The sequence below is a fragment of the Corvus brachyrhynchos genome, unplaced genomic scaffold (genome assembly GCF_000691975.1).
Source record: "Corvus brachyrhynchos isolate BGI_N302 unplaced genomic scaffold, ASM69197v1 scaffold83, whole genome shotgun sequence".
NCBI lineage: Eukaryota > Metazoa > Chordata > Aves > Passeriformes > Corvidae > Corvus > Corvus brachyrhynchos.
This window is the reverse complement of record NW_008238464.1, coordinates 2,512,643-2,525,799: the sequence shown is the minus strand read 5'-3', so window position 1 is coordinate 2,525,799 and position 13,157 is coordinate 2,512,643. Positions and strand designations below refer to the sequence as shown.

The window sequence follows — 13,157 nt, the reverse complement described above, 5'->3', positions numbered from 1 at the left end:
TTGTTCAAATGCATAAAATGCTATTTATAATGTAATTAACATAATACATAATTAATTCAGGGATTTAAGTTTAAAATGTACAATTAATCGGTATAGAACACTGGCAAGAGTGTTTTTTTGCCACTGACAGTCACTTTATTTTGACGTTTTCGTTTCTGATGGATTTTCCCCAGTGTCCAGTGTCTTCAGCAGTCTGAAAAGGCCAGCTGCTTCTCGTATCCGACTGAACTCAATGCAGAATGCTTGCACTTCTATAAACAAGTCCTGTACATTAATAATTTTGTTTCTGATTAAAGACTGAAGAAAGACACAAACAAGACGGACCAGGCGGTTCTGAAACATAAGAGAGATGGTTTAATAATCCAAATAAATGTTTGCAACCACGTCAGTTAAAGGACTGTTGGCCCTCAGGAGCAGTTTAGCTTCGGCAGTTACCTTGTTCCCAAGCTTTGTACATGCTGCCCCTTCTCTGCCATTTCCCATACTACTACTATATTTTAAAAATTGACTGCTTTATAGTTCTTGTACTTCTGGATGCAGGAGCCTTCTCAAGATTAATCCCATGCACAAATGAAGTACCAGGTCTACCTATGCACTGTACTTATGTCATCTCTGAATAAAGGCAGAGAGAAGAGATAACAGCTGAAGATGATGTCAAGATTTGGGTCTTGCTTAGGCTTATTTTCTACAATAACACCATAAAGAAAATTGAACAAGTTTCACATTTCAAAGTTTCACCATATCATCATGGAACTCAAGATAGGAAGTGACATCAACAAAACTGATTCCAAGCTTCCTTCATGGAATGTGCTCTGTTGCTGAATTAGCAGATGACCCTTCTGCTTTGTATTGGAAAGACAGTTTCACGGACACCTAATCCAGGAACTCATGGCTCATTTCCTGCCTGATCCAGTGAAAAGACAGGATCTTGGAAGTGTTCCTCTTTCTTAAGAGCTACTTAGGCAACACCTTGAAGAGCACAATGGGAATTGAAGTGAAAGCTTAGGAACTGGTGCTTAAAATTTGTCATACATAGATCCAGTCACCAACCATCTGCTTTACACAGAGCACATTCTTCCCCAAGGACAAAAACAGGTCTTTATCATTAAAGTGCTCTCATACTTCACATTGTGAGAAAGGTTTGGGTTCAACTCTTTCTCTAAAAGCAATTATGCATGTGATTGACGTTTATCAGACAGAACTGACGGATGTGACAGATTAAGCGTCCAAAGCATTTCAGATTATTTGACACTGAAAATAAGATATCAGCTATTTTTCCAGGAACTGAGCTTACTACTGCAAAATTTGCTACTTAGAGAATTCAGAAACTGAACAACTTATTTCCTTCACTGCTATCAAAAGGCATCACATGCTTTCTCTGCAACACAAATTAGTTACACGAGTAATTTTAATAATCCAAGAACATGAAATTCAGCAAAAGAACAAATGCAAGGTACTGGCTGACTCCCAGTGTCTGAGGATCATTTCCAGTATTAATTTTTCAAACAAAACATCTTGTGTCTCAGCTGCTGTACAGGCACCATACTCATTAAAAAATGTTAGATCTCAAGATGTGCATGCTGCTTAGTGATCAGTATATGTTCCTTGACCCTCAGAGCTCTTTTTTGTCCCCTGTGTGCCTGAAGCACAGCTGCTACGTGCTCTCAGCAGCCCCTTTGAGTACAGTGTCCCATTCTGGGCATAATCTCAGCTGCAGCCCAGGTCTGCTGCTATTTTCCTACTCCACTACCAAATGTAATAGGCACAGCTACTCAGCAGGTCACAGATGAAGTCACCCATGTGTCTGGCAGAATCCCAAAGAAGAGAAACATCAGCAGCCACCAAAAGATAACACATGGTCAGTCATCATCTGAAAGGGATGAGAACGAAACGGGGGGATTGCCACTATCTAAAACCACATTGCAATGCTATCCTGTGCACTGCACATGACTTTCATTTCTGTAGCTTAAGGATATTATGGAGCTGGAGAAAGCAGTAGAGGCCACCAAGAAAGCTTAAAGGGAAAGAAACAGTCATCTTGTTGCAAGAGACTTAAAGAGGTAGCAGTCCTTCAGGATCTAGAGGATAAAGCTAAGGCAGGACTTGGGATTCACAAAGCCTTGGAGAAACTGAACATGGAACTGTTTTTCACCAATGATGTACATGAGAAAACAGTTCTACTGGGCACCTGGTGAAACCAACAGATCCATTTAGGAGAGAAGGAAGTACCTCACACAGCATGTAGACAACCCTGAATGCCAAAGGTGTGTAAACCTCCTCAGGTTTCCCCTGACCCTCCTCAGTCAGGGATCCTTGGAGTGGCTGCAACTTCCTCAGTACCAGCATGCAAGTATGACAGTGTGGTGTTAGGAAGACAAAAGTTTTTAGGTCTTTGAGGAGATCTGCAAGCTGTTATTGGTCATGATTGAAGAGTGAGACTTCCCTGTGAGTTTTGTAACATCACCTCAGAGGTCTGGAATGGCAGGCACACTTGTATAGAAGAGAAACTTGAAGCTTAAAACTAAGCAGAATGCATACTAATACTGGGGATGAAGAAAACACTCACTGAGTGACAGATAAACCTTTTGCATATAAGAACCCAGTCACCTAAAACTAGTATTGCCAGGAAGAAGTTTATGATGTCTACAGAAAAACAGGGAACAGTGATTACCTGTGAAGTCTTATAAAAGAAGTGAAGACCTGTCTATAAAACTCCATAAAGAACTGCATATTGTGTTAGGAAAAAAAAGAAGTGCCTTTGAAATAAAGAAGCAGTAAAACAGAATAACTTAATGCTATCAGCCTTATTAAAATCATAGCACATACTTCACAGAGCGATATATGGGATACTTTTTCCTAACCAATTTATTGAAGCACTCACCTGCATATATTTGTCTTTAATCTGTTCACAGGTGGAGATACAATTGGAGATATAAAGATGAATAAATTCAGGTGGGAGATCAACTGCAGTAGTAAGCCTGTTCAAATAAAACATATTCAGTGGTTCATGAAGCCATAAATCTAGTGTTTCTGTAGCAAAACAACTCATATCAGTTAGACCTGTGATATGAGTTTATTCCCAGTTCTGTCACATAGTACTGATTTCTGACAGCTTCCAGACATATTCCTAGTCATTTAAATTTCTTAACTAAGAGTAAAACTTTTTAAAACTCTGACGGCACAGAAGCTAGGTTAGATTGGTTTCTAGTACATCTGACATTTGAGTTGTCACTGTTTCTTAACTGAAAGAGCAACACAGCTCTCTTAAGGTAACAATATGCACTAAATGGGGAACTACTACAAGGTTACAACAGAATCTGACCAAAGTAACTCGAATCAGTCCCATCTCCAGTAGTGAAAGGTGGACAGTATGGAAAAAGATGCATGTTTTAGTTTCAAGTGCAGTTTCAATTTTTTGTCTTATTTCCCTTAAAAATCAAGTGTCTCCCTGTTGGCACTGAGTCACTCTGCAGTTTGATAAAAGTTCTTCCTGTGGTAGCTATGCAGTGGGAGAACCAGCATGCCTGACTGGTGGTGTAGCTCTCATGGACACACGTAAAAGCTCTTCTCTTGCCACTGTTCCTCCATGTTGCAGTCAGTAGCCCCACTTCAAGGCAGTAACTGCTGTCAGTCTGCACCAGTAGGGAGGGATTAATGTCAGAAATGTTTCTTTAGTTAGAAGATATTTAAGTTACAATTCAACTCTGCTTCAAAGCAACTGCTGATTGAGGCTTATTTAATAGTTCATGTTCAGTAATTGCCAAGAAATGGAAGAAAGTAAGTGGGAGAGATTATTTCTGTAAATTTGTGGGAATTAGCTGTCTGAGAAGTTTTCCCATTTAAGGGGCTAGCATTCTGTTAAGAAAACGGGTTGTACCTATCTGCAGAAATTCTTCTCAGTGAAAACAGGACATGAATGTACAGCAGGGCAGCTGTTTAACAACAGCACCTTTTGTTCACTTAAGCTGCATCAAGAATGCAAGTTGCAATTAAGCAGATTAGCCATGCAGCATTAACTGTTTGTGGAGGATTCTCACAGTAACTGCCCTTTGTCCCACTGCAGTCTTCTATCTCCCACATAGGCATGCCTCAAGTCAAAATGAACATTTCCAGATGTCCTCATAAAACAAAACCGCTCCCTCAGTTGAAAGAAAAGAGAGAAGCTAGGGATGAGGCTTTTTAGTTATGTGAAAAGAACATGAGTTCTTCATCAACAACTGGATTGTGACCCGTTAGGGAAGGTGACAGTCACTACAGTTCAAAACCAAACACATTCAGTAACTGGTCATTTACAAGTCAGGAACTAAACTTGCAGCTTCCTGGGACATGGGACATCTACTTTCCAGTGAAATTTATATATTAATCAGGAACCTGAGGTCTGAAGAAAACATTTAGATATTTTACAGATTGCAAGGACAGACTCTCTTAAGTGGCACAATTTTAAATACTGTTTTGAGCTGAATGTATCAAACAATTTGATAAAATCATTTTCTAGTAGTTATCAACTCCAGCTGAAGTTATGCACAACAGGACATGTATTTGCCTATTCTTTTCAAAGTAGTAAAGTGTTTCTAATATTAGAGTAACACAGTGTTCTCTAAAGAAAATAAAGTTCTCCATTCTTGAAGGAGGGACCGAAAGATTAACTAGCAAAGCACCTGTGTAAGAAATGTGCTTTTTACCACACCAAAAATGGTATGCTATAGATAATTAGTATAAAATTATATTAATTTTAACAATTCTGTAAAATTATAAATAATTAATATAAAATGTAATATATACCTCCACCATCATATCTTTTGCTTGGGAAATTGTGGGAGTTTTTTCCTGTTGCAATTTTTCTGCTGCTAATGTTAACATTACAGTAATATTTGAAAAGAGCAAGGCTGTAAAAAGGAACTTTGCAGTGTTCTCTCAATTTAGCACTGAATATGTTTGAGAGGTTCAATTCTTTAATACCAACCCACAACTAACTCTATAAACTTAGTCTGGACTAAAACAGGCATCACCAATAAGGATCTACAGGAAAAGCAAAGCCTTTATGAAAGAAACAGACTTAGTCCAGTAGTCATAGAAACCAACAAATCCCCAGCACACTCTTCCTCTGCAAATATACAAATATTTGCAAAATAATTATTATTAAAACAGTATTAAAAAAACCCAAAACAACATAAACAGCATAAAGAGATTGAAAAGGGAATGATAGCTTGACACTGTTTTCTTTTACTGTAACCTGACTAGCTATTTCTTCTGTTCCTGCTATTTTTGGTAGTATTTGGAATGCGTCTAAATGCCATATGGCCAGCCTCACAATTACTTCATAACTTACATTCACTTCTTTATTTTACATACTCAACAAAACCTTATTAGATTTGAGATTGTACTCACCGATTTACAACTTCCATTGAATGTAAGGACATGTCCATGTTGACCAAGACAGAAAAATACTCCGTTATTTGACTAGACTGCATTAGTTTCAGCAACATTTCTATAGCTACTAAAGGATTGTTTTCAACCAGGTCTGGCAATTTGGCAGGAGTGAGACCAATATGGTAAACAAGCTTGGGGTCCTTTTCCAGTTCTCCAAGGAGCTGTGAAGAAGAAGAAAAAAACTCCTCAGTTGATTTTTCTTCAACTATTCATGTTACTGCTTGAAAAAACTGCTATAATACATCTAAGATCCATTTTAGATTTAGGCTTCTCTATTGAAAAGCACTGGAGGTCTGCTTTAAAATTTTTATGTACAGGCAACTGTGTCCATAAAACCTTTAATAATACATTTAAGAGTCCTTCATCAGTGGGTGGCAAAGAAGGGAAGAAAAAAAATCTACATGAAAAGTTTCAGCCTCCTTTTGTTTCCTGTCCAACAGAAGGAAATCTCAATTTCAAGTTCACTTGTCAGAAAGAGTACTGCAAATAAAGGTTATTTTATAGTGTCAGCATAATGATTATGAAAAAAACCCACTGAAATCAGGGGTAATACTATCAAATTGAGAAAAAAAAATTCATTGCTGGTATTTCTGAAATAATTATTTATCAAAAGCTTTCACAGAAGCACAAGCAACTTAGTTATACAAAGATTTTTCCATACAGAAAAATGTCAGTGCCACTCACTGATCAACTGTAACTACATCCAGCCAATGGTTTGAACATTATCTTCCTTATTCAGACAAACCCAAGTAAAATCCTTGGATTTTTAGAATTCAAAGTTTCCTGAATCCAAACACAGATCAATTAAAGTGCTCAAAGTTTTCTAAAATATAGGAGTTAATAGCTTCTTAGAAAATCATTTTAGACAGGAAAGTGCATCATCCTTACCTGTGTTTGCTGTGGGGAAGTCAAAGGACTTTTAAAAGCTTTTGCCATGATTCTTTTTATCTCAACTCCAGTGCTGTTCTTAACACACATTGACTTATCCCACTGAATTGTGTGATCTGGTTCAATTGGATTTAGCCACGCCAGTTCATCCTCACATATATGGAGTGGAGGTGGTGGTCGAATAAATTCTGGTCGAAAGTGACCTAAAATGGCAACAACGTGAAATGTTTCCTTAAGCTTTGGGTATTCAGTTCTGCATCAGTAAAAAAAGAAGACCCCTCCCCCCCCAAAAGCCCCTATTTCTTTAAGCTATTGTAACACTGAGAACAGCATTACAATCCTGTTTGCCCCTCATAAAAACATTTATTACTGATTTTTAGTGATACTGTTACATCTGCCTGTTTTTTCTCTTGATTCAGATCTTTGTTACTGATCCTGTGGGTATTTTTCCCTTCCATAGTAACCACTTCCCTGGGAGGTGTTACCAGCCAATGCAGGTCTCAGTGAGGGACTAGTATCTGTTATTCAACAGATGACACAGAGAAGAGCTTGATGACAGACTCCAGATTTCTAAAAGCCTGGAAATGTGAACACTATAGATTCTGATCTAGAGACAGCCTGATGCAGTTCTGCACTTTCATTCACCTTAATTTCCATTTCATGCTTTGAAAATACCTGAATTCCATTACATTTTATCTGAAGTATAATAACACAGCATGTCGTGAGTTACAGAAACAAAGATGTGAAGATGCACATACTTTCTATAGGAGGCTTTGGTCCACTCACTAATGCTTCCGTGATCTGGGAAGCAACAGAGCTGTCAAAACCGGAGTTGGAAGAATCTGGGTCAGGATCGCTGAGAATGCTGGGGAAGCTGGCCTTGCTCTGTGTTGGCAACTCAGACTGACGTTCTGAAAGAAGAATATTAAACCATAAAATTGGAACAGAGATGCCTGGAATACTAAAAGTAGTGAGAAACAAGCAGCTTTAGAAAAGAACTAGCTTAAAAAAAAACCCCAGATAATATCAATATGAAATTTAGTACAGTCGGGCAGTCAGCAGTCTGACTGCCAGCTGACAGGCAAGGGACAGAGGGTATGCAGCAAGGATAAAGAAGAAATAGAAGTTAATCTGAAACGTAATCTTGGCCTTAGAAAAGGCATGTAACCGTTGTAATCTGCATCTAAAAGCAGTACATTGGTAGGTTCCCATGGTACTCCTGAAAGAGTTCACATGCTGTATCTAGTTTTGTAATCACTGCTCAGAGAAGGAAAGTGAAAGATCTACACAGATTCATTTACAGACAATAATGATCATATTAGACCTGAAATCAGCTATTCAAATGTACCCAACACATTTCTGTGGCATTGCCTGAGCTCCTTGTGCATTCACTGAAAAGCCAGAATCAGTGCTTTAGTGGAAAACAACGGAGTTCTAACTCTTATATGATTCTACAGACATCATCATTAAAGCAAACCTGAAAGGAGATAAAATTGCTCCTTTAGAGGCCATAAACAACAGAAAAATAAAATTAAGATTAGTGTATATACAACTGAAGACTTGAAAAAAATGGCCAAAAAGAAAAATATGGGCCTCAGTGCTTGCATTATCCGATTTTTATGTGCCCTTCTGTCAATAATCTATCACTCTTCTGTATCTGAAGACTTAATGGCTGATCTTCTATGTTCTCTGCACTATTTTGAGAGATCCTGTTTTCCATTGCTTTGGAAAACTCCAAAGGACAAAAAGCAGAAAAATTCCCACTACAGAACACCACTTGACATTCCTCTCCCCACCCTGTTAACAGAGAACACTAAGCAGCAGATGAAGCCTTAAGCAATCTGAAGTCCAAAATTGCTGGTACCATACAAGAAATCCCTTGAAAAAGTTCCAGATGAAACTAAACACCACTCCATTTCCTGGCTAATTGAGTGAGTGCTGTCATATTTTGTGTACCCTAACACTTCTAAGCAAAGTGTGCTTGCTCCTTTTTGTGCAATCATGTTGACCCTTCCCAGCTGCCCACACACACGAACAAAGTATTTCATATGACTCCAAACAAATCTGCAAGAGACGCCAAAACTGTGAGTTACAAAAGGATCATGAAAACAAAGTTAATTTTTTTGGCTTTCTGTCTTGCTTTATCCAACTATTTCAGATAATGCAAACATTAGCATATATGCTTACTGAAGCAGCACAGCAGGGTATGGTTTTCTGTTGAAGGCAACAACTAGCGTACTTTTCAGTTACTTTAAAAAAAACATTTTAGAATTGGAAGTCCAAATGAGCTGGTGTATAAAACATATCTTCTACTTAAGCAAGTGTTTCAAACTTCATCACGTGAGTACTTTCATTTAGCCCCGAACAGAAGGGTTGGTTTAACAAATGAAGTACAGGAGTAGGGGGAGAGGCATTGGGTGTCCTTTTTCTATCTTTTCATTTATAGTCTAGAACTTAAATCCATCAGTCAGTAAATCACGGATTTCTTTGTAACTTCATAATCTGAAATTATTAGTGATGTTAGATTAGATGATTAGTGACATGGCAATTCACTGATTTCAGAAGCCTGTCTGAGCCCTTAGTTATATGCATTGGAGCTCAGAAGTTCAACCTCACTGCTTCAAGAATTAGGGCTGAATCAACAGCTTCAGGTAAGAAGAAGTAAGAATTAGAACATGGTGATTTAACAGTAACCAATATAGCATCTTGAACTAAGACATTTAAATTTTACAAAATTAAACTGAAAACAAATCTTTAGGTTCCTTTATGGAGCTTTTTTTTTTTTTTTTTACAGGTAAAAGAAAACTTTGAGTCTTAAGGAAAGCTCTACAATGTATTAAAAGTTTTACTTTAATAAAGGTCAATTACTTCCACATCAAATAAGGGTTAGCGGACAAACAGTTAGGAGCACTTTGCCAGGAGACCCATCTCTGCAACTAGGAGAAAATTACTTTTTTGATAAGGTAGCACACTAGATGAACAAAAACATATTGTAGGGCAGTACCAGAGTTTGAATTAACTCTCAGACCAAAGGAAATAAACTGTCACAGTGAGCTCAAATTCAGAGGACAAGTATTTTTATTTCCTTTACAAAAAGGATTGGGAGAGAGAAATTGATAGAAAAAAATCAAATGCTTTCTAAATTATTACATTTGATTTTACAGGTATGTGCTAAAGAAGTCAAAATCATGCTGCTCTGAACAGCCCTGAATTCATCTCAAGGACCAAACTTTCGAAGAGCTACCAAGTGCTACAGCTGTTACATTCTGTACATCATGGGGAATTGGTACAAACACAACACTTCAAACATTGCATCTTAGTGTCATCATCCTGCACCAGCCTCGTCCTGCATATTGAATCACTAGGAGAAATATACTGAAGACTAGTGAAAAAATCACAGACTTCCCAAAACACAACAAACAGACAGAAGAAGCACCATGATTTTAAAACAAGTAGAAGATTTATCGTCTAAGAAAGTGATTAGAAAGCAGACAGTTTTTCTGGGGACCTACAGCAAGAAGTCTGAGAAAGACAGCACAGAGCTTTTTCAGATGCAGCTGGTTTTGTTACATAACTTCTACAGCTGCTCATAAGCAATTGTGCACTTTTACTGGATTATGTAAACAGTGATATAAATCTTATAAAAGCACCATTAATGACTTTGTAGTCTACTTTCAGCCATCATTGTCTCCTATTTTAAAATAAAGTATGTAGCCTAGAATACCCATTCACCCAACCAGTTTTGAGGTTGCCCAGAGAAGCTGTGGATCCCCATCCCTGGAAGTGTCCAAGTCCAAGCTGGATGGGGCTTTGAGCAACCTGGTCTAGTAGAAGGTGTCCATGCCCATGGTGGGTGAAGGTGGAAGGAGATAATTTTTACGGTCCTTTCCAACCCAAAGCACTCTGTGATTGAATGATTTCATTTTTAATGAGAACAAACTATTCAGAAGGCAAACACAGTACCAAGGGGAAAACAAATAAAAACAAATTTAAAAAACTCTAAGCTTCTTAAGGCATGACATATGCCTTGCACCAAAAACCACAAGTTACCTGAAGCTTCACAAAACCTGAATTCGCTAAGATATTCTACAAAATACAGACAGGATGAACACAACAAGAACCAGAAAGGTTTGTCTCGCCCACAATGGTATGTTAGGGTGTTCAATTTGCATTTTCAAACGATCCCACAGTCTGGAAATAGCAGCTAAGGAGGACCCTAGAAGACATTTGTAGACTGTGAACAAGGGACAGTGTGCCACAGCTTTACCAGTCAATGTCAGAGTCCACAGAAAAAAATGACAACACCAAGATACAACTGCAGGACAGAGGAAGTCTAAATGGTGCCTGACCTCAGAGCAGTAAATCGCATTGTACAGATATAGAACTGGGATGGTCAGTTTTCAAGCAAGCAGGTCTACTGGCACATACCTAGGGAAAAAGGAATTTTTTTGTGTTTAAACTGGTTCCTTGTTTCCAGCAATATATAATATTTCATATTAGCTCCAGATGTGACATGAACAATCATGTTCTTCCTCCTGTTCTCCTGTCAAAGGATAAGCATCACACTGCTTTTCTTTTCAATCTAGTAAAACTGGATCATTTTCCAACTCTTGAGCTAACACTGCAAGGTCTGACTTTGCAATAAGCTGAAGATATAATTTTAACAGTCAATTTTCCAGGTACAGCTGAAGTACTGGTATGTAATAGTAGTGTGACAGTTATGCTTGTTCTCTCATAAAGAAATACTGCAAAGGGTAAAAAGGGATGGAAGTTCAGAAAAAACCCCATACAAATAACTAAAACAAAGCAAACAAACAAAAAAACCCACCAAAACCATCCCCCCCCAAAAAAAACCATTCCTAAAAAACCCTGCAAAGCTTTAGATGAAAGTCTTTCTATCCTTGTAAAATATTCTTGTGCTTAAGGCAATGATGTATATGCTTTAAAAACTACTTGTTAAGAAGGATGAAAAATTTAGGATGTAATCTCTGCCTGAAGTTTCTCTAAGTGCTTGAACATAGGATTGAAGACCCTAAAGCATAATTCAAGCTTTTTCATATTCAGTTGAAACGAAACACTCATTACCTCAGAGTCAATGAGACAGCTCTCCAAGGAGAGCTTCCATTCCTAAGAGAACCACAGGGACAAACCTTCCATACCTGCTAATGCCAGCTGCAGCCCACTGATATCCACTGACTGGGCCATGTTCCCCACATCCATTGCAGCGATCTGCCGAGGAGTCTTCTTGAACAGCTCTCTAGGAGGGGCCAACATCAGTTGGGAAAGGAAGAATTTTTCTGGAGGAGTTATAGGAGGTAAGAAGCCTGTGGAGACACAGTGAAAAACAATCCATGGGTTTTATGTAGGAGCATTAACAGTTTCTGTGCTCTTCATGTCTAACAAGCAAAACTAAGACACAAACTGATCTATTATTTATGGCAAGGTAGGTGGAGCTAGAGAGTCTGTGTGGCCACATACAAAACTGTTTTAATGCAAAATACAGCACTACATGATCAGTATTACACATCATGGCATGCAACAGCTGATGCTAAGTCACTCATGGTGGTTCATTCACACACTTTCCACTCCAGACAACCAATCAGCTATTAAGTATAACCTGACATTGCAATTCACAGAATCAGAGAATGGTTGGAAGGGCTTAAAGGGTTGGGTTGGAAGGGATCTGAAAGACCATCCAGCTCCAAAACCCTGCCATGGGCAGGGACACCTGCACCTAACACCTGCCCCTAGACCAGGTTGCTCGGAGCTCCATCCAGCCTGGCCTTGAACACTTTGCAGGGATGGAGCATCCACAGATTCTCTGGGCAGGCTGTTCCAGTGCTCCAGCCCTCTAACCAACTTGGTGGCCCTTCTCTGGGCTCTCTCCAGCAGGTTATTTTTTTTTAGAAACTGATTTACTCAACACTGGTAGTGTCATATTTACTGAAGAGGAAAAAAGTGTTACACTCTCATGTATTTCTCTCTAAGAGGTTTCACAGCTTTAAGGCTGTCAGAAGCCTCCTATAATTTCCAGCTTTTTGTGACAGCTTTCTCCCAAAAAATTCCGTGTTATCACAGAATCAGTTAGATTGGAAAAGACCTCTTAGATCATCGAGTCCAACTTGTGACTGAACACCACCTTGTCAACTAGACCAGGGCACCAAATGCCACGTCCAGTCTTTCCTTAAGCACCTCCAGGGACAGTGACTGCACCACCTCCCTGGACAGCCCATTCCAATGTCTAATCACCCTTTTTGTGGAGAAATCCCTCATGTCCAACCTAAACCTCTCCTGGTGCAGCTTTATACTATGTCCTCTTGTCCTGGTTGTCCGCTGGTTGCCTGGGAGAAGAGGCCGTCCCCCACCTGGCTACAACCTCCTTTCAGGTGGGAGTAGAGAGTGATAAGGTACCCCGAGCCTCCTCTTGTCCAGGCTAAACAGCCCCAACCCCCGGACGCAGCTCTAGAGAGCTCTAAGGTCGAAGCAAGCGGCCTGGCTGACACCAAGCCTAGAGACGCTGCCCGTGCAGGATTCCCACCGCTTTCTCCAGGAGGGCTCCCGTGCCGCCCGCCTGCCCCCGCTCCCCGCCGCGCTGGGACACACCTGAGAGCGGGGTGCGCTCCGCCTCGTCGCCGCCGCGCTCGGGCGCGGGGTTGAGGAGGTGGGCGAAGACGGCGGCGAAGGGGTTGGCGGCGAGGGGCTCGGTGCGGTACATCTCCCAGAGCAGGTAGAGCGCGGTGAGGCGCTGCGCGGGGCTGGGCAGCAGGTCGGGCTGCTGCAGCAGCAGGACGAGCACGGAGCCCAGCCGGAAGGGCCCCGCCTTCCCGAAGGAGGGGTGG

The 13,157-nt window shown here is 39.9% G+C and overlaps 1 protein-coding gene across 1 annotated transcript; it reads right to left on the bottom strand.

Annotated features, from left to right (window-relative positions):
* Positions 1 to 13,156, bottom strand: CNOT11 (CCR4-NOT transcription complex subunit 11; the record flags this gene model as incomplete). The annotated part of the gene is made up of 7 exons (XM_008635905.2): positions 1 to 333; positions 2,882 to 2,978; positions 5,389 to 5,591; positions 6,319 to 6,521; positions 7,077 to 7,229; positions 11,478 to 11,642; positions 12,922 to 13,156. Coding segments are annotated over 7 exons (1,254 nt in total), but the record flags the coding sequence as incomplete, so codon positions are not given.
* Position 13,157: the final 1 nt, after the last annotated feature.